General features: G+C 34.1%; 3 protein-coding genes across 7 annotated transcripts; all 3 read left to right on the forward strand.

The window, feature by feature from the left end:
* Positions 1-5,898: 5,898 nt before the first annotated feature.
* Positions 5,899-10,883, forward strand: LOC131071449 (disease resistance protein Roq1). 2 transcript variants are annotated; one of them, XM_058007285.2, is made up of 5 exons: positions 5,899-6,993; positions 7,084-8,218; positions 8,318-8,584; positions 8,715-10,239; positions 10,416-10,883. In XM_058007285.2, the coding sequence occupies exons 1-4, from the start codon at positions 6,800-6,802 to the stop codon at positions 9,720-9,722; spliced, it is 2,604 nt and encodes an 867-aa protein (XP_057863268.2). In that variant the 5' UTR covers positions 5,899-6,799; the 3' UTR covers positions 9,723-10,239; positions 10,416-10,883. The 2 variants fall into 2 exon arrangements, with proteins under 2 accessions (XP_057863268.2, XP_057863269.2); XM_058007286.2 differs by having other exon boundaries at positions 8,715-10,153.
* Positions 10,884-13,662: 2,779 nt separating this feature from the next.
* On the forward strand, positions 13,663-14,127 carry LOC131876581 (probable 2' cyclic ADP-D-ribose synthase BdTIR). The gene has a single exon (XM_059222018.1). It carries the CDS (start codon positions 13,663-13,665, stop codon positions 14,125-14,127), a length of 465 nt encoding a protein of 154 aa, XP_059078001.1.
* Positions 14,128-14,221: 94 nt separating this feature from the next.
* On the forward strand, positions 14,222-18,379 carry LOC131071450 (disease resistance protein L6). Of its 4 annotated transcripts, none has more exons than XR_009358183.1 (4): positions 14,222-15,470; positions 15,723-15,833; positions 15,964-17,706; positions 17,856-18,379. XR_009358183.1 is itself a non-coding variant. In XM_059207316.1 (3 exons), the coding sequence occupies exons 1-3, from the start codon at positions 14,973-14,975 to the stop codon at positions 16,150-16,152; spliced, it is 798 nt and encodes a 265-aa protein (XP_059063299.1). In that variant the 5' UTR covers positions 14,222-14,972; the 3' UTR covers positions 16,153-17,720. The 4 variants fall into 4 exon arrangements, 1 of the variants encoding a protein (XP_059063299.1); XR_009358185.1 differs by having other exon boundaries at positions 15,562-15,833; positions 17,856-18,376; XR_009358184.1 differs by having other exon boundaries at positions 15,562-17,706; positions 17,856-18,378.
* The last annotated feature ends 4,261 nt before the right edge of the window (positions 18,380-22,640 follow it).

The raw sequence follows: 22,640 nt of genomic DNA on the forward strand, positions 1-22,640 counted from the left end.
AATTTCACCAATTATATATCAATTTATTAACCATATATATAGTATTTATCCCACTCTCCATATGATTCATGTGGAAAAAAAATCTGTGATATACCAGATAACACGGCATCGACACATTGAGTGTGGAAACCAAAACGAATCCAATGTGTAAAGCATTTTGGATTTGGTCTCTTGGATGCTTCCACCAAAGTATTAATTTCTAAGCAGTTTCGATGCTCCAAATTGAATCCAATCTCATTTTCTTTTCTGCTCTCAACCTCTTTTACACATGGCCAATTTCCGACCATTTTCCTTGGTTCTTCGAGGAAAAGATTGAAATGGCTTTTCTTTCAAATTTATGATCCACTTTTCTTGCTAATATGGCTGTCACGCTAATACAACAGATGGTGAAATGGTAAAAGATTGAATTTTTGTGATTCATAAATCCTATGGTTATGCATCTTTATGAGTAAAACAATGTATATCACATTGGAGATGAATGTGGTAGGAAGATATTAGTTTTTGAATTCACATTGTTATGTAAGTTTAATTTAGTGATCTATTTTATGATGATTACGTGTATATAAAAGATATCTATTTTAAGATCTAATTAGCACACATATCATTGTGATTACTTGATCTTTCTTACATTATGAGAATTCTCATTGTTTCTTTTAGGGTACACACCTTTATTCCCAAGAAACGTATGCTTTTGAGGTATCAATACCTTATTCCATGTATCTGTTCATGTCTATTATTTAACACTAATTAGTATTGTAAAGCTTCACAAATTAAATAGGTGACACAAATCAATAAAATCTACTATTAAAGATATGTGAAAATCAAATAATCAAATATAAACTGAATTTTCAAATATAATCAAAATACTTTGAAATATTTGCACCAAAATATCTTATTTTTATGCACTCTTTCTACTCTACAAGCATGACTGATTGTAATCAATTGCATTTATACATTTGAAGGCATCAAAAGACAAGAAATCAAATTGTGAGAACTGGTCAACTAGGACATGTTGGGAACCATGTCATACATGCCCTTTTATGTAAGCAAGCATGAGTCAAGTTATACATGTTTTTAATGTAAACTTTTATTTGTAGTTTATATCCACATTGTTGATGGCAATAAATGTTTGGCTTCTAAACTATGTTACCAGTACAGTATAGTTCATGCAACAACACTTAGAAGGAAAGGCAATTTTAAAGACAAATATCAATTTGCATTCTGTAAAGACGTCAATCTAGGATCTAACCCTAAATTACTCTTTATTCATAAATAAACTTAAATTTCAATCTCTAAGCATGTTTTATACAAGATATAAGCAAACATCGAAAATGGATATAAATTACATTCATAGATATATCATAATAATGCACATGAATAATACAATATCCAATACTAAGAAGTTCTTATTTCCTACTTAGGCTTCCAAACTGCCTTAATACAAGAAGATGCATCCGTCGATCTTTAGTCTGAGTCGCTTCCTTCTGTCTTTTGAACGCAGACGAGAACAAGAATCAGGCGCTTTTTCCGCCCAACCTTGAAGCTTACGCTTCCCCGGAATTCTTGGTCAATCAAGAATACCCGACCCTGCACGAATTGGTTTAACCAAAGAATTTGAAAGCAAGAGGGAATCTAGTGCATGCCTAGATAATATATGCATTTTCATTTTTCCTACTTCATTCTAAGAAACAAGCATTTGCTATCATACTAGGATGTGGTAGAGAGCATAAATAAGGAATTTCCATCATTTTCTACGGATAATTCAAACAATAACTCGACCGAGTATATGCCATGCACAACAAAATAATAGTTGGAAAAAGCAACTATTCTCCCTAAAACATCCACATTCGGCACCCATCCCGAAAGGTAATTTTTCTAACTCAAGCTTAACCCTAGCTTGATTCCCTCAAAACATAAATTCCATTGAGAATACAATCTTTCTTTTAAAACAAAAATAGAGATATCATTTTTCCTTACTAATCATTACTTGTCTAATATATATCTATCGAAGACAATCTTTCATATTTTGGAAAACGATAAACTTTTATAAGCAATAATCTTAAAATCAATCTTTCAACTAAATAAAGTACATACAAAAGAAGGTGTTATACATGTATGAAATTAATCTCATATATAACCAAAAGTACGCAAACACATTCTTAAAATAGAAATAGAACTAATTATTTTTGTGCAAAATACGATATTAACAACATCTTTTCTCTAAATTCTTTTCTTCTATTCCACAATGGTTTACAAAGCATTTCAAATAAAATAATAAAAATTGCTACCCATTTGGACGTACATATCTATTATCTAAACTTCCATTTCTACACATTTTATACCAAATTTAACAAATAAAATAAAACATAAACAAAGGATTCTAACCTCTTGGAAACTTAGAGTGGATTGTAAGATTTTGACCTTGTCGATCTTCGTCAAATGATTCCACGCCTTGATCGCAAGTCTCTCTCTCTCTCTCTCTCTCTCTCTCTCCAACTATTCTTATCTCTATATCAACTATCTCTCTATCCAACTATTCTTACCTCTATATCCAACTATCTCTCTATCCAACTATTCTTCTCCTCTCTATCCAACTTATTCTTCTCCCCTCTCCCTGTGAGAAAGAATGAAAGAATGTGTGTGTTAATATGTCTATTTATTCTAATCTTCAGCTACGTTTGCTGCTATCCTTTGGGCCTTATTTACTGTTACCATTATTTCTATTGTCATGTTTATTAGTTGGTTATAACTGAAATCTCCACGCATGTCTTTAAATTAAATACGACCCTCATTTTGTGGCAAGCTCGAGTCTTTTTATTGTTTAAACTTGCAACTGTTTCAATTGGAGCTTTGATTGTTGCTTGAGTCGAACATGGATCATGGAGGCATTTACACTAACTGCTAACTTCTCAGCTTATACACCGAAGAGTCACGTTGCATGCCAAGTCACCCACCAAGGGTCGTGGGAGTGTTAAGTCTCCCATCATGCCTTGGCCTGCGTAAATGTTTTGACCACGACTACCGTGGGTGGAGGGAGTCGACTAACAAACCGACCAAAGCGGCTCTTCCTTTGGCTTCAAACAATCGTTTACCCTTAACCCGCCACCTTTTACTATTAACATGTTTAATAAAACAATAATATATTTGTAATAAGTTTTTTTTTATAATTTATTTATATTTTATATAAATATTTAATGACTTTTTATTAATATTAAACATTAAACTTTGTTTAATAAATTCTTTGATAAACCCTTTTTTTGATTAAATATATATCTCGGATTTTCATTACATAATTTAATTTCATAAATACATATACAATAATTACATACATATTTACAAGTGCGTGATCAAATTATTATTAGAATTCACACACACACACACACACATGATGCATATATATATTTAATCTCAAATGATTACGTATATGTATAAACAAAATTCTTGACGAAGTCAAATTTCACGATAATTGGATATTGATGTATGTAAACGATTGAATAAATTTCTCATATATATATATATATATATTATACTATTATTCAATTTTCAAAAGTAAACTCATAAGTACAATTTTCATACATTTATACATATCTAAAAAGAACATTAAACCTAGGGTCAATATTCATTTTTGAATCGTTTATACATTCTATCTCTTTTAACAATAAAGCATAATATTTCACAATCACTCACACAACTTAGATTTAATTCAAACACTACTCACATCATGCAATTAATGCACATGTATAAACATTTAAATCAATCTACTTCTCATTCCAAATTCATCATTTCAATTTGAACAAACACTCAAATAAGGTCATTTAAATCATCCATATTTTCAAGATGCAAATTATAAATCCTAATGTGGTGTGTGAGAGATTCCCTTTTCCATCGAAGTCGTTTAGTTAAAAGCAATTCTACCTGATTTGTGTTCTCGCCTTCGACCTCCTTCACCTCATCCTGCATTACTTGCACTCAAAAGTTTATCAGTATTGACAAACCCAAAAGAATATTTAAATGTCGAATTTCATATCAATTGCAGGAGTAAAAAGCATACTATATTTCCTCATACTAGATTATGAATGATCTAATCTATTTTAAATTTCAAAATCACATTACATCTTTAAATTGCACATTATTAAATAAAACGATTCGTTACACATTCACACAATTTTCAAAAGGGGCAAAAATAATTAAAAACCTTATCATCAACATTGTTGACAGGAGAACAAAATTTGTGCAAAATCTTGAGGCAAGTCACTTGCCATGATTTTAGTGAGGTTTTTATGTATTTGACTAGATCAAATTTTGCTGTGTTTTACTCCTTTCTAAAACAATTTTGTTGTTATTTGTTAAATAAAGACATTGGGTTAATGTGGTTTTATCTATGGCTATTTAATATATGATAACATGCTACAATATTTCTTTTGATATTGAGTCAACTTGTAATTTAGAGACCAAGTCTCTCATATGTCTATTACTTATCCCAACTATGGAAAATAGACCTATTCTCAAATTTGCTATTACTATTCCCATTACTATTCCCCTTCTAATGTTCATTCCAATAATATCTAAGTTTATTTTAATAATATATGAAGCAAACCTAGTATCTCAATATTGTAAAATTGAAATTGGATTGCAAGTTAATTACCTAGTACCTCCATATATGATCATATCTAAAAATAGTGGCAAAAAAGAGAACATAAATAAAATAAAATGAAATAGTATTAGGAATAGGTGTTCACCAACTTGCAAAACATAAATTGATGGCCCAAGTCCTATCTTTGCTATAAAGGCGCATAAAGAGAACGAGACTTTGAATTATAGCTAAAAACTCTACCCAACCAACTTCAATATTTTAGCAATTCCCAAACCAATTTGCTTTGATTGTCTCATTTCAAAAGGGATTTAAATTGGTAACTGGTCATGGAGGACTTCTATTTAGAACTTGAAAGTTGAATTCTTATCTTAGCTATCTTAAATTGATGATGATATGAGATGGAAATTGTATTCTTGGAAATAAGAACCCTTAATGGAAAGTTATTGTTGAAAATATGAACTCCAAAATAAATAAATTTATACTTGTAAAATGGTAGATTTCCCAAAAATATTTATTTCCACAAGTAATCCAACAAAGTAAAATAAGATCAATGCATTCATGTATTCTAGACTTCATTTGTCAAGATACATTATTTGCATTCTTGCAATATCTAATCTCTATACAACTTAATGAGTTATGATGAGATAAACATTGTATGACAATCAAAAGTTGAAATGGTAATATGAAAGTAAAGAATATAGTCATAATATACATAGCTTTCAATTTCACACTACTGATGAAACCCGAATAAATTGAATGTAACCCAAACACACAAAATTCAAATCATCACATACACTATATGTTTTGAAGATGCATGTAGACAAAATAGAGTTCAAAAGATTCTCCGATATCCCACTTAATATGACATTGACACAATCATAGATCAAATAAATGGCATCTTTTTTAACCACTTATATCATCTAACCCATAGTTCCTTCTACTCAACATGTCTCCAAACCGAATCAAATCTTCTCCTTTCATTCATATTTGAAAAAAACATATATTTAATAAAACTTTATAATATTATTATTTATCAAACTCTAATTTTTTAGAATAAACATATATTCATTATTTTTCAATCATCTGATAATTAGCAATGAATTTTTTTTATTAAATTTAAAAGAATATGTAATCAAAATAATTTTTTTTTATATTGAACAAAACAATTAAATAAATATTACAATAGAAAAAGTTACTAAGATAGCTAAAAATATCGGACCAAAAAAATCTAACCAAGTATCAGCCACAAGACTGCAAAATATAACCAGAAATTACATAATCTAAAGAGCTTCCAATGACAAGAAAAGAACAATCTGCCCAGATAAACAACAGCCACAAGACTCAGATAAAACCAAAAATTACATATACTGAATCAAAATAAATTTTTCGTCTCAAATCCAGTTATTTTTTTTTTCGTTTCTCAACATCTTCTAAGTTGATGATAAGTCAGGGAAAAAAGTTCTGTGATATCCCACTCAACACGGCCCCGACTAGACCAAATTTTCGTCAAAGCATTTAGGTATTCTTCCACAAAAGAACCGAACCCACCTTATTCTTTGTGCATGTCGGGGATTGTCTGATTTCTAAGCATTTTCCTCACTCTAATCTCCTATTTTTCCTTCCTGGACTCAACCTCCCTTTTTCTTTATACATGTCGGGGATTGTCTGATTTCTAAGCTCGTCTAATTTCAAAGCATTATCCTTGGTACTTCGAGGAAAAAACTTAACCCGCCTGCAGTATCATCTATTTAATTCATTTGCCCTTGCTCTTCCACATAAACTCATCGTCTGCAACAAAACCCTACTCGTCCTCCTCTTCTTAAAAAAACAATTTGTAAAGACTTTTTAGTGTTTGAACTGGAATCGATGGCGTCTTCTTCATCATCTCACCAGAAAAATCAGGGATTTAATGCTTTTTCTGGAATAGAACCTGCCGGCAAAAGACGAAAGGTTTCCGAATCTTCCAGATTGTTTGATGTGTTCATCAACCACAGAGGCCCTGATGTCAAACAAACTCTTGCTACTCAGCTTTACAACTCCCTTAAGGAGGTAGGCATACAAGCATTTTTTGATTCGGAAGAGAAGCAACTTGGAGATTTGTTTACCTCTACTATTGAGACTGCGATCAAATCTGCTTCAGTACATATTGCCATTTTTTAAAAAAGATATGCAGAGTCACCTTGGTGTCTGGCTGAGCTAGTTCTTATGTTACAAAGTAAGGCCAAGATTATTCCTGTGTTTTATCAAGTCGAGCCGTGGGAACTCCGCTTCATAGAAAAGGGAGTGTATGCAAAAGCATTCGCTAAATATAAAAATGAGAAGAGGTACTGGGAGAAGCTGCCAGAGTGGAAGGAAGCACTTCAATCTCTTTCATTTGTGGCCGGGGAAGAATTTAACGGGTAATATTTTTAATAAATTGGTAATTATTTTTTTCTCCAATCTGGTTAACTATTTAGCATTTTCTTATATATTTTTTAATTAATTTTCAGTGATTGCAAAAACATAATAGCAGCAGTGCAAAAGGAAGTACAAAAGAAAACATATTTACATGTAGCCACATATCCAGTAGGGCTTAACAATCTTGTGGAAGATTTTGAAAGGCGATGCCTTGATGAACTTGTACAAGATTTTGAAAACCAATATGGGCTTGAAGAAGAGAAGCATAAGGTTATGATTGTTGGCATTTTTGGCATGGGTGGTTCTGGGAAGACAACTCTTGCCAAAGAATTGTTTAACAGAAAAAGTTCGAACTACTGTAGAGCAAGTTTTTTGTTTGATGTGCGAGAAGCCTGTGTGAAAGGCCAATTACCTTCTTTGCAACTTCAGCTTCTCAAAGATCTTTTTCAAGATCATCATCTCAGTTTTACAAGTACAGAGGTAGGGACAAACTATCTCAAAAATCGTGTGCAAAGGAGCCCCATTTTAAGCTTCCTATTTGTTGTAGATGATATTGATCATGTGGAGCAATTAAATGCTCTAATGGTCATGGAGATGTTCAAAAAATCTGGTAATACTCTGGTTATTGTTACATCCCGTGATGTAGGGGTGCTTATAACAGCAGGGATTACTGTTAATTATAATTTAAAAGGAATGGATAGAAATAATGGGAGAGAACTCTTCTGTTGGCATGCCTTTGACCAACCCAATTCATCTGACGACTACAAGATGTTGGTTGACGCCTTTGTTGATGTGTGTGGGGGCTTACCTCTTTCTCTTCAGGTTCTAGGTCGGCATGTTCATGGTAGACCTTACAGTTTTTGGAGTTCAGCATTGATTGAAGCCCGTAAGATGCTGCCACGAGATGTCAAACAGAGACTGAGAATAAGTTTTGACGCATTGGGTGGTGAAGAAAAACAGGTTTTTATGGATATTGCTTGTTTTTTCATTGGCAAGCCAAAGAACATAGCCGAAAGAGTATGGGAGGGTTCAGGATGGAATGCTCAACATGCACTGGAAACGCTCAAGGATAAATGTCTTGTAGAAGAAATAGAAATTTTGAGCCTGAATGTACATGAGGGACTTGTTTTGAGAATGCATGACCACCTAAGGGACTTGGGGAGAGAAATGGCACTTGATCTCAGACCTCCTCATCGCCTTTGGCGTCCTCAAGATATGAAATATTTGGTATGCTTTTAACCTCTCCGAATTTCTTCTTAGTATTGTAATACTACAAGTCTTGGCTTCTATATTCATAGAAAAACTAAGCTTCTTTTGTGTATGTAGGAATCAACGGGCTTCAAAAGTATCCTAGGCAAAACGCATGTCAGGTGTTTCCATTCCATTTTTGACAAGTACATGAGTTCTCAAGTTACATTCTTTTTAGGTCAGCCAGATATTTGTTTTGAGACGTCAGCTTCCCTACTCTGGCTTGAGCTTCAGGGCAATTCCACAGAACAACCATGCATTCCTTCATGGATTTCTCTACAAAATGTGCAGTGTTTGAAAATCAAACGTGAACAACTCAAAACATTGTGGGAAAATCGCATACAGGTATGCTGATCTTCTCATTCTAAAACTGAATCTCCTTAAACGTTATGTTGGAATTCATTACTATATGGTTGTCTCCTGGATATTAATTTAAATCACTGAAAGTTTTACACAAATCTATCTTGAAATTCAGGCACCCTCCCAGTTGAAGGAACTGCAGATTTCTGAAACCTTTTTGGAAAAGATTCCAGATTTCTCAGGGATATCAGACAATTTAGAAAATGTTGTCTTAGATGCCCGAGGATGGCCAATTCAAGGTTTATCTTTACTAGAATCTCTCAGTATGAATCTTTGTAGTATATGTCTCAGGTCTTCCACATTAAAAGGGGAAAAGTCTTCCACTAAAATAGAAGGGAGGACTTCTTGTGAATCTTTGGTTATTTGGAATTTCAAATTTAGTGGGGAAGTGGTATGGAACAACAGAGGAATGTCTAGCAATGTTAAGGTTCCAATGGCTGGCCTTGAAAAGATAGAGATTAGTGATGAAGAATTAGTATCCAAGATCTTAATAAGTGGAATTCACTATCCAAGCCTTGAGCCTATCAAACTTCATTGTATGGAAAATTTAAGGGAAGTGGATTTAATAAGTATAAAGTCATTAAACTGTCTTGATATTACAAATTGTAAACATTTGAAAAGTTTGTCAGGAATGTCAAATCTGGCAAAGCTTGTGCTGCTGAATATCACAAAATGCCCAGAGCTTGAGGAGCTAAGTCTTGGCCATTTGAGCTGTCTGGAAAGGATGACAATTGTAGGTTGTAAACGTTTGAAAAGTGTGTCTGGAATTCTAGATCTTGGGAATGTTGTCAGATTGAATGTTTATGACTCTTTCAGTAGTGTGTCGGGAGCATACCGTTTTAGGATGCTGGCACAATTAAATATTAGTGAATGTCCGGAGCTGGAGAAGTTGCTAAGTTTTTCCAGCTGGAGCTGCTTGCAGAAAGTTGACATTGCATCTTGTGGAAAGTTACAGAACCTTATGTTGCCAACAACACTCATCAAGCTCTCTGTACAAAGTTGTAAAGATTTGCAAAGAGTTGTTGGTGACCTTACAGAGTTGACAGAGTTGTTCATTAATGAGTGTCCTGAGCTTGACGAGTTGCCAAGTTTTTCCGGTATGAGTTTGTTTGCAGAAATTTGAGATTGCATGTTGTGGGAAGTTACAGAACATTATACTACCAAGGGAACTCATCAAGCTGTCTGTACGAAATTGCAGAGATTTGCAAAGATTAGTAGGAACCAGTCATCTTACAGGGCTGACAGAGTTGTACATTAATGTGTGTCCTGAGCTTGAGGAGTTGCCAAGTTTTTCCAGCTCGAGCTGCTTGCAGAGAATTCTCATCTACAATTGTGGAAAGTTACAGAACATTATGGTGCCAACAACACTCATCAGCCTAGAAGTAGGATGTTGTACAGATTTGCAAAGAGTATCAGGAGCTGGTGGTCTCACAAAGCTCAAAATATTGTTCATTGATGATTGTCCTAAGCTTAAAGAGTTGCCAGGTTTGTCCAGAGTGAGCTCCGTGCAGCAAATTGAGATTGACTCTTCTGAGAAATTGGAGAACATAGCAGGTATTGAAGAATTGCATTCACAATGTTATCTGAGACTTTTTAATTCCAGCAATGAAGTAATACGGAATTGCATTCATGAGTTGAAGGTAATGATAACGATATTCCTTTTTAACAGGCAATCATAAATCTAATTTTGAAGTGATTTTTTATAATGTCTTCATTTGTCCTACAAGATAGTATCTATTTTCAGAAGTGATCTGTAAATGAAAGGAATTTATCGTGGATGATGTTTGAACTGAGAGTATTTTGTCTTTTATTTCAGATTGTGCCGTTAGACTGTCTGGTGATTGGAAGAGCAGTGGATGGAGCGGAGTCAACTTTAAACCAATCTCTGTTTTCTGATGCAATTGGTGCGGTCATTGACATTATTCTTGAAGATATTGAGATAGAAAAATTGGAAGAATTGAGAGCACTTCTTATATGCTTTGTTGTTGTGGTTGATAGCTCTGCCTCAGTAGAAGATATAACTAAATCACTTCGACGGGAGTATTATAACAGTTACTCTAACTTTGAAGTGCGTCAAGGAGAATGGATAATCACAATGGTAGTAGCAGGTTCCAATAGCCTTCTCATGAGGGCTTCATATGTTTTAAGGAGCTATGGAATAATAAAGAAGGGGTTGGGGGTAGAGGTGAAGAAAGGTGAAGAGTGGAAAATTTTGCAAGTATTACATACAATTGTTGATAGATTACATCATTCATAAATGGAATGTATTCAATTTGGACGGCTTTTTTAACAGATTTAATAATTTTTATTCATTATTTTTTGAAAAAAGTTTAATTTTTTTGTTTGGACTAGAATTCTTTCTCACAAGTATTTAAGAGGAGTTAATAGATTAGATGTTTCTTGTTGTCGCATGGAGGGAAGGGGATTTATGATTTGACATACTCTGAAGACTGGGACAAAACTCATCAAGCAGGGGCTTTTTTGGATTTGTAATTAGTTAGGGATTTGAAGCTTTTTTTTGGTTTGATTCATGGGGCGGTCACCCTCCAATCCTTTCAAGCTATCTACACTTATAGAACCTTTGTGATAGTTTTAATGCAACGAGATGGAGCAAGGTTGCAGACTATAAGACTGTTCAACACTTGGGTCAACTTGATGTTTGTAGATGGAAAGCTACCCACTCATGGCCACCTGGAGGAACATAGAGAGATCAACAAGATTTAGTTCAAATTTTTGTTAGTAGAGAATGTAGTTCTCTTACAGGACATGCTATCTTGGCATGGGGTTAGGCTTTGATAGGTAAGTATTTTATGGCTTCAAGGTACTTGGTGCTTAATAGGAAGATGTGTGGGAGTGTAGGGGTTCCATAGTGGAAACAAGTGTCGAACAAATTTTTTTGACCCGAATGCAATTTTTTTTTACGTGGTTGATGGTTCACAATAGATGTCTTACTTGGGATAATTTATGCAAGCATGGCTTCTAGGGGCCTTCTATTTGTGTTTTGTGTTATAATAGTGTGGAATGTGTTCCTCCTCTTTTCTTTTTGTGATCTTTTTCTTAGGAGATTTGGCATCTTTGGTGGGGAGTCTAGAATCAGACTTGTTTGCATGCCTCCTCATTGGCAGAGTTTTAGGATCATTTGGGTTAGCCTCCTGTTAAGATCTATTTTCTTCAAGTAGCTTGGGTTGTTGGGCCTATTTTTATTATTTGGCATGGTTGGTTAGAACAAAATCAACAAACATTTTAGGATGTTAAAATGGTTGCTCAACAATTGTGGGGGTGAACTGTTTATACTCTTCAAGAGACTGTCTTAGCCAAGTGTGATATTTTTGGTGTTGTGGATCCTAATGATGTAGATATTTTTTGAAGGCTTAACATTTCTGATCAAAGGGTTGGTACTTGTATTAGTGCAGGTTGGAAGTAATCTATGAGGGTTAAATGCAAACATTCTATGCGAAAGATTGACCATGTGGGCCATTGGTTTCCTCCTCCACAAGGAGTTTTGAAGATAAATACTGATGGCTCTTTCTAGTTATGTTGGCATTGGTCGAGCTAGTTTTGGTGCTATTTAGTTTTTCTTTTCCATTTATAAAGGGTTTCATACAAATAACTACATGGAGACTCTTGCCATCTCATATGCTATGAAGAGGGAATATGCTCTTGAGTGGAAAATGATTATCTGTGAGTCCGACTCACAAGTGTTGGTGAATTCGTTGAATGAGTAGGGATCAAATGGTGTTAATTGGTACTTAGCTTTGGTTATTTGATAGATTTTTAGAATGAGCAAGTCTTTAGAATATATTATATTTTCTCATATCCCTCGAAAGTGGAATTGCGTAATAGATTGTTTGGCCAAATGGGCATTTGAACAGATGCGGGGTTGGAATATTGAGGATAGGGGACATCTGCCACTAGATTTTTCTCGTTTGTTGGAGCAATTAGTTATTAAAGACAAGAATGTGTGATTCTTTTTTGTTGGGTTGTTGGCCCTTCTTGTTATGTAATTCTCTTTGCATTTAAATTTTTTAACCCCTTTTGGAAAAACAATGGAGAACAAAAATGAACTCTTAAATTATAGTTTTCAATTATTTAGACACATAACTTATGGAATTATTTCACAAATCTTCGAGTGTATGTATAATGTTATGAGGAATTTAATCGTTTTTAAAAATTATTTAAATAGTTCTTTAATATAATATTGTTTTTGATTACGATAAAAGCAGGTTTTGAAGGGACCCCGAAATCCTTTACAAAATATCCTTAAGAAATTAGAACATTAAGAAACAAGAAGAAACAAACAACTAAAAAACCAGCATAGAAACAAGAAATATCCAGCATAAAAGCCCCACAGAACCAGCAACGTCTAGCCAAAACAGACAAAAGACAGAAAACAAACTACTTAATGTTTTTCAAGGCATTAGCCAGATTTCCGCTAATCCCATGCAATTCTTTAATATTATCCCTAAGGTTAGGGATTTCCTTAGCAGAGGCCACAACAACTTTCTTCATGCTCGCCCTTGTTCTCTTTACCGCGCCACTAGGTGCACTTTCCACAGTCCCTGTCTCAATAGTATTCTCATCAATATCAAGGTCCACGACAGATTTGGTAATGCTGGAGCCCTCAAGGACCTTTGAGATTTCCTCTTCTGTGATATCCCACTCAACACGGCCCCGACACAATCAGCGTGTAGACCAAATTTTCGTCAAAGCATTTTGGGATTCTTCCGCTAAAGGACCGAACCCACCTTATTCTTTGTGCATGTCGGGGATTGTCTGATTTCTAAGCATTTTCCTCACTCTAATCTCCTATTCTTCCTTCCTGGACTCGACCTCCCATTTTCTTTATACATGTCGGGGATTGTCTAATTTCTAAGCTTGTCTAATTTCAAAGCATTATCCTTGGTACTTCGAGGAAAAAACTTAACCCGCCTGCAGTATCATCTATTTAATTCATTTGCCCTCGCTCTTCCACATAACCTCATCGTCTGCAACAAAACCCTACTCGTCCTCCTCTTCTTAAAAAAACAATTTGTAAAGGGTTTTTAGTGTTTGAACTGGAATCGATGGCGTCTTCTTCATCATCTCACCAGCAAAATCAGGGTTTTAATGCTTTTTTTGGAATAGAACCTGACGGCAAAAGAAGAAAGGTTTCCGAATCTTCAAGATTGTTTGATGTGTTCATCAACCACAGAGGCCCTGATGTCAAACAAACTCTTGCTACTCAGCTTTACAACTCCCTTAAGGAGGTAGGCATACAAGCATTTCTTGATTCGGAAGAGAAGCAACTTGGAGATTTATTTACTTCTACTATTGAGTCTGCGATCAAATCTGCTTCAGTACATATTGCCATTTTTTCAAAAAGATATGCAGAGTCACCTTGGTGTCTAGCTGAGCTGGTTCTTATGTTACAAAGTAAGGCCAAGATTATTCCTGTGTTTTATCAAGTCCAGCCGTGGGAACTCCGCTTCATAGAAAAGGGAGTGTATGCAAAAGCATTGGCTAAATATAAAAATGAGAAGAGGTACTAGGAGAAGCTGCCAGAGTGGAAGGAAGCACTTCAATCTCTTTCATTTGTGGCTGGGGAAAAATTTAACAGGTAATATTTCTGTAGTTTTGGCACTTTTTAATCTGTTGGTAATTATTTTTTTCTCCAATCTGGTTAAGTTTTTAGCATTTTCTCATTTTTTTTTTAATTAATTTTCAGTGATTGCAAAAACATAATAGCAGCAGTACAGAAGGAAGTACAAAAGAAAACATATTTACATGTAGCCACATATCCAGTAGGACTTGACAATCTTGTGGAAGATTTTGAAAGGTGATGCCTTGATGAACTTGTACAAGATTTTGAAAACCAGTGTAGTCTTGAAGAAGAGAAGCATAAGGCCTAAGGTTGTTGGCTTTTTTGGCAAGATTTTGAAAACCAGTGTAGTCTTGAAGAAGAGAAGCATAAGGCTAAGGTTGTTGGCATTTTTGGCATGGGTGGTTCTGGAAAGACAACTCTTGCCAAAGAATTGTTTAACCGAAAGAGTTCGGATTACTGTAGAGCAAGTTTTTTGTTTGATGTGCGAGAAGCCCGTGTGAGAGGCCAATTACCTTCTTTGCAGCTTCAGCTTCTCAAAGATCTTTTCCAAGATCATCATCTCAGTTTTACAAGTACAGAGGTAGGGACAAACTATCTCAAAAATCGTGTGCAAAGGAGCCCCATTTTAAGCTTTCTAATTGTTGTAGATGATATTGATCACGTGGAGCAATTAAATGCTTTAATGATCATGGATATCTTAAATAAATTTGGCAATACTCTGGTTATTGTTACAACTCGTGATGTAGGGTGCTTGTAACAGCAGGGATTACTGCTGGTTATAATTTAAAAGGAATGGATAGAAATAATGGGAGAGAACTCTTCTGTTGGCATGCCTTTGACCAACCCAATTTATCTGACGAGTACAAGATGCTGGTTGACGCCTTTGTTGTGGGCCGGCATGTTCATGGCAGACCTCTCAGTTTTTGGAGGTCGGCATTGATTGAGGCCAATAAGACCCTGCCACGAGATGTAAAGCAGAGGCTGAAAATAAGTTTTGATGCATCAAGTGGTGAAGAAAAACAACTTTTTATGGATATTGCTTGTTTTTTTATTGGCAAGCCAAAGAGCATAGCTGAAAGAGTATGGGAGGGTTCGGGATGGAATGCTCAATATGCACTGGAAACGCTCGAGGATAAGTGCCTTGTAGAAGAGACAGAAATTTTGAGTCTGAATGTACATGAGGAATTTGTTTTCAGAATGCATGACCACTTAAGGGACCTGGGAAGAGAAATGGCACTTGAGCTCAGGCCTCCTCATCGCCTTTGGGATCCTAGAGATCTGAAATATTTGGTACGCTTTTAATTCCTCTGGCTTTCTTCTTAATATTGTAATATTGTTTTCTATATTTTTATAGATAACTGAGCTTCTTTTGTTTATGTAGGAATCAATGGGTTTGAAAAGTATCCTAGGCTAGGCAAAACCCATGTCAGGTGTTTCCATTCCATATTTGACGAGTCCATGAGTTCTCAAGTTACATTCTTTTTAGGTCAACCGAATTTTTCTATTGAGATGTCAGCTTCCTTACTATGGCTCGAACTTCAGGGCAATTCCACAGAACAACCATGCATTCCTTCATGGATTTCTCTACAAAATGTGCAATGTTTGAAAATCAAACGTGAACGACTCAAAACTTTGTGGGAGAATCGTATACAGGTATGCTGATTTTATTATTCTAAAACTAAATCTTCTTCAACGTTATGGTGGAATGTATTACTTTATGCTGGTCTCCTGGCTATTTTTTTAAATCACTGAGAGTTTTACATAAATTTATCCTGAACTTCAGGCGCCCTCCCAGTTGAAGGAACTGCAGATTTCTCGATCCTTTTTGGAGAAGATTCCAGATTTCTCAGGGAAATCAGACAATTTAGAAAATGTTGCCTTAGATGCCCGAGGATGGCCAATTCAAGGTTTATCTTTACTAGAATCTCTCAGTATGAATCTTTGTAGTATATGTCTAAGTCTTCCACATTAAAAGGGGAACAGGCTTCCACTAAAATAGAAGGGAGGACTACTTGTGAATCTTTGGTTATTTCGAATTTCAAATTTAGTGGGGAAGTGGCATGGAACAACAGAGGAATGTCTAGCAGTGTTAGAGCTCCTATGGGTGGCCTTGAAAAACTAGAGATTAGTGGTGAAGAATTAGTATCCAAGATCTTAATTAGTGGAATTCACTATCCAAACCTTGAGTCGATCAAACTTCATTGCATGGAAAATCTTAGGGAAGTAGATTTAATAAGTATAAAGACATTAAACTCTCTTGATATTACAAATTGTAAACATTTGAAAATTTTGTCAGGAATGTCAAATCTTGCAAATCTTGAGATGTTGAATATTACTCAATGCCCACAGCTTGAGAAGCTAAGTCTTGGCCATCTGAGCTGTCTGGAAAGGATCACAATTGTAGATTGTAAACACTTGAAAAGTGTGTCAGGAAGTTTAGATCTCGGGAATCTTGTCAAATTGAATGTTTATGACTATTTCAACAGTATGTCAGGAGTATACAGTTTTATGACTATTTGTGAATGTCCGGAGCTGGAGGAGTTGCCAAGTTTTTCCAGCTCGAGCTGCTTGCAGATTGCGTCTTGTGAAAAGTTACAGAAGATTATGTTGCCAACAAAACTCATCAAGCTGTCTGTAAAAAATTGTACAAATTTGCAGAGAGTAGGTAGGAACCAGTGATCTTATAGAGTTGACAGAATTGTACATCAATGATTGTCCTGAGCTTGAGGAGTTTCCAAGTTTTTCCAGCTCGAAATGCTTACAGAAAATTGACATTGCATCTTTTGGAAAGTTTCAGAACATTATACTGCCAACAAAGCTCATCTAGCTGTCTGTACAAAGTTGCAGGGATTTGCAAAGATTAGTAGGAACCGGTGATCTTACAGAGCTAACAGAGTTGTGCATTGATGAGTGCCCTGAACTTGAGGAGTTGCCAAGTTTTTCCAGCTCGAGCTGCTTGCAGAAAATTCGCATCATCTCTTGTGGAAAGTTAGAGAACATTATACTGCCAACAAAACTCATCGAGTTGGCTGTTCAAAAGTGCAGGAATTTGCAAAGAGTAGCAGGAACCAGTGATCTTAGAGAGCTAAGGATTTTGCACATTTATGAGTGTCCTAAGCTTGAGGAGTTGCCAAGTTTTTCCAGCCTGAGCTGCATGGAGAAAATAGACATTACGTCTTGTGGAAAGTTACAGAACATCATAGTGCCAACAACACTTATCAACCTATTTGTAGAAAATTGCAGAGATTTGCAAAGAATATCAGGAACCAGTGATCTTACAAAGCTTAGAACGTTGTACATTGAGGATTGTCCTAAGCTTGAAGAGTTGCCAATTTTTCCCAGAGTGAGCTGCTTGGTGCGAATTAAGATTCACTCTTCTGAGAAGTTGGAGAACATGGCAGGTTTTGAAGAATTGCATTCAACAGAGTCTCTGACACTTTGTTATTGCAGCAATGAAGTAATACGAAATCAATTCTAATGATATCGATACTCCTTTTTAACAGGCAATCGTAAATCTAATTTTGAAGTGAGTTTCTCTAATTTGTTTATTGACCTTCAGCTTTATTTTGTCATTTGTTCTGACAAGATAGTCTCTATTTTCAGAAGTGATCTGTAAATGAGAAGAATTTACCGTGGATGATATTTGAACTGAGAGCATTTTGTCTTTTGTTTCAGAGTGTGGCGCAATATTTTACTGTGATTAGAAGAGCAGTGGATGGAGCGGAGTCAAGGTTAAACGAATATCTGTTTTGTGATATTGGCACTGATGCAGTTATTGACATTGGCACTGATGGAGTCACTGACATTGCTGCTGAAAACACTGATGTTAATGCATTGAGTGCAGTTATTATATGTTGTGTGGTTGTTGTGGGTAGCTCTACCTCGTTAGAGGATATAAATAAATCACTTGAGCGATACTAATATCTCAAGAATTACTCTGAGTCAAACCTTCGTCAAGGAGAATGGATAATAACAATGGCGGGAGATGTTTCTTCTTACCTTTATATTACCAGGAAAATTCCAGATGTTATGAGGAGTTATGGAATACTAAAGAAGGGGTATCGGGTAGAGTTGAAGAATGGGGAAGAGTGGGAATTTTTTCCAGTGTTACGTACAATTGTTGATAAATTACATCATTTATGATTGGAATGCATCTGCGTGTTCATAATTAATGATATTTATTGATTATTGTGTGAAGAATTTTATATAATAATTTGACCTCTTAAATTATAATATTTAACTATTTGAACATGTAAGATGTAGATTTATTTCTACAAAGTTTGGAGTATATTATACAGTTACGAGGAATCTGAGGGTTTTTTAAAAATCATTTTAAACTGTCATTTAAAAATATTGTAGGTTGAGAAAGGTATTAACAATACAAATTTTAAAGTTATGTTTTGAATAATCAGTAATTATTTTTTATATATAGATTTTCATTTATTTCATGATTTTAAAAATAATAATTATTGGAAGAAGCAATTATATCTTAATAAATGTATTTAAATTAATTAAATAATTATATTAATGAAAGTATTTAGGTAAATAAACTAGGATTGATAATTAAAATAATTTAAAATAAATGAAGATATTAAATAACTAAATATGATATTTAGCTTGATGTTTGATATATAAAAATGCTATTAGATCTTTGATTCACCTTGGATTTAGAATTTTAGGGCACTCTATGACAGAAATATCAAACTATAAAAATGGATTATTGTAGAGTTGATCTTCATGAGTGTCAAGTGAACCATTCCATTCTATCTATTATTTAGTGTAGGCTTATTTGGCTTTTTTGTATACATCTTGTTGATTAGCTTACCCCAAAAATTGTGTTTTCTCTTTTTCATTATTATGAACCTAATTGAGACTACACAACCTAGTTTTTTTTTAATACTTTTAGGATTTTTCAAATATACAATTAACATTGATTACATTCTATTTTAACATTTGAGTTATCATTTTGCCTCTATTGATAGATCTTTCTTTTAGGGTTTGGTGCTCCTTCTAAGCCTATATTTTGTACATTCTATCCATCTTAGATTTTCCTTATGATTAACTCTTCTCACACATTTTAGATCTAATTTGTGATTGATATTTAGAGTTGCAACAAGTTATACCTTTTGATTCATCTATTGACAATTATCACACTTTAATTTTACTCTATTTTTCTTAAATCTAAGATAACTATTATTTAATAGGATAATGTTATGCAAGAGCCCCTTGGTTGTGTAACTTTTCTGGTTATTTTAATAAACCGTAACATTACACACCACTTTCCATGTGATGCTTGGAGCTTTAGTATACAAGTTTTGGGGCATCCTTGGGTTCATGAAAAAAGTTTTGTCTCATGTACGCTACATAGGAAAAAAAAATTCATACATAACAAAAATAAATATGTGATAAAAGATCATGATAATCTATTTTATATTTTGTGAAGTGCTTTAAAAACATAGAATAATTGTTTCTCTATTGATGTTAGAAAAAACGGGTGTTTTACACCTTGCACAAGAAAGAAAATATTTTAATTATGTAAAATAAATATTTATCTGTGGTGCTTCTTTGGAGGTGTGCTTAGCCACATTAAATATTTATTTTGGTCCATTTGTAAACTAGTATCAATGTTATGTGTGAGTTGCACATTGGAAAAAAAATTATTATTGAGAAAACTTAGTACCATAAAATAAATGTTGGGTTTGTAGACACTTAAAATTGTCCCTCGCTTGCAAAAGTCAATGTCACTAATTATTCCTCTATATTAATTAAATAATTTTAATTATTTAATTAATCTAACTTCATTAATATTCTTCTTTCATTTCAATTTAATTATTCAATTTCCATCTTAATCATTTAATCAATCAATCATTTCCCCTTTAAATTAATTAAATAATTTTATTATTTAATTAATCTCAATTTTCCACTTTAATTAAACGATCTTTATTATTGATTTAAATTCAATTTCTACTGTTCCCATAATTAAATATTTTCTTTAAATTATTTGATTATCTAATGATGTCCTCTCATTAAATAAATTTCATAAATTTATTTAATGTCATTTGATCCTAATTTTAGAAGTTATTTTTTCCTCCAAATTCAATGCAAATTCATTTCCCACTAATTCCAATTTTGTTTCACATTTTTTAAAATCCAAATGCAATCCAAATGACATTTCATCCTAATTTTCTTGTATCACATGTGGAAATTACTAAGATTGACACTCAATTCTAACTAGTGACTCATCAATCACTTTTTCTAACTAGTCAGTCACTACCCCCTTTTTCAAAACTAGATTTTTCTAACTATTCAATAAATTCAGTTCCACTCAATCAAATCTCTTGACTAGTTAGTCAAGTGAGTTATTTTCTCAATCAAATTCAACCAAAATGTAAATTGAGCATCAATCCTTCCTTTTCAGTAACCACAATCTTCATAATTCTTGTGCTTACATATTGTAGGTATTTCCAAAGTGCAACTTTGAGAGTCATTTAGCCCACAAGAAGAAGGACAATGGAGAATAAGCACATTGGATTCAAAATCGGTTTCATTATTTTATGATTTCATGTTGCTTTATTGTTGATTTCAATTATGTTCCTCTATTGAGTTGCAATTTGTTGTACATTTCCTAATAGATTTTTGTATTTGCCTAATGGGATTTTTGCATTTATCATATGGGAATTTCACGATTGTGAGTCATAATTTCATAGTTCACTGCTCAAAATCTACGAAGTATAATTTTGGTTTTTGTGGCGATTTTGGCTATTGGTATTTTTTTGATGTTATTCTAGTAGGTTTTTTGTTACTAATCTTTGTCTTCTAGCATGTGGGTATTATTGACCAAAGAATGCCCCATTTGGTATGCATGAGACTTATAGAATAACGTCTATGTGCTGAGTAAAGGTGCATTCAAAGAGAGCAGAGGTGCATATCTCATGTCGAACAATGCCTAAGTGAAACCCAATGAATACATAAGTCAGATAGTTACTTACCAAATACGTGTGTTCGCATACACCATGTGTTATTATTGACCAAAGAATGGCCCATTTGGTACGCATAAGACTTCTGGGATAACATATGCATGTCAAGCAAAGGCACATTTAAAGAGAGTAGAGACACATACATAAGTCAGACTACTTACCAAATGTGTGTGTTGGCATACACCATGCATTATTATATGTTGTGCATCTCACTAAATCAACAGTAGTCTAATTTTCTGATTTTGTTGAAATTCTAGAAAATTTGCAGCTACAAGCTCAAAAAATTGCATTTGACACTAAGTATTTTTGCATTCAACAAACAACATTTTTACATTGGACAATGATTATTTTCACATTTGTGGAAGGAATTTCACATTTTCTTCACAATTTTTTTTGCATTTGATGGTTAAGAATTTCACATTTGCCTAGTAAAATATTGAGGTATAGCATTTTGATTTTCTGCTGCTTTCCGTTTCTTGGTAGTTTTTGTTCTAATTTTTGTTGTTTTTCTAGGTTAGGTTTTTTGCTACTAATATTTGATTTTTAGCATGTGGCCCTCGTGGGTCCAAGACAAAAACAAACAAAACTACTAATATGCGATTTCCAGGACTCTACCCTCTTGTTTTCTATTTACTTGTCCGATAGTTAGAAAAAATTTCAATTTTCCTAAAGGAATTAACCCCTTGTTTAGGTGTCTAGTGCTTTGACACATTTGTTTTACTTTTAACTTGAAATCTCAAGAGAAGTATCCTCTCCCCTCACCTTCACGGATCTTGGGTGAAAGAGAAAATCTTGAGATTTATTTAGAGAGAAGATTCCTTGGGGATTTCATCACCCATTGGTTTGACTTTGAGCTTAAATCTAAATGCTTAACATCTCCTAGAAATGCTAGTGTTGGAATTGCAAGAATCGAGTGCAATTATTATTTTATTATGTTGCATGGTGGTTGGTAGTTCTACTTGGATAGAGGATATAAATGAATCACTTAAGCGACACTCCCTTGACTATGGTTTTAAATTTCGTACAAGAGAATGAACAATTACAATGGTAGTATAGTATTCCTGTTACAAATATTATATTAGGCAAGTTGTAGAAGTTTTAAGGAACTATTGGTGCCCCAGAGTGGGGTTTACATTGCAAGCAGGCAAAAACCAAGTTGATTCTTCATATTTATCTGAGGAGAAGCCAAATCCAACTATCAAAATCTTCAAGAACTTGGACCAACATATGACAAGGATTCTGCTAATCCTTCTACACTTTGGGCTCTGCGAAACCCGGGAGGGTAATCCCTTGTTGAACTTATAATATTTGCGCCATACTTATACTTTCACCAAAATTAAGCAGAAAATCTCAAATATAGGCTCAACAACAGGGATTATTCTCAAGGATGGCAAATCCTTCAATGATACTCAACCTAAATGGAGCTTGAGATGGTCGAAACATACAACAATATACACAAAATGAAATGCAATCTGATAATAAT

This window comes from Cryptomeria japonica, chromosome 6, assembly GCF_030272615.1.
Source record: "Cryptomeria japonica chromosome 6, Sugi_1.0, whole genome shotgun sequence".
Taxonomy (NCBI): Eukaryota; Viridiplantae; Streptophyta; class Pinopsida; order Cupressales; family Cupressaceae; genus Cryptomeria; species Cryptomeria japonica.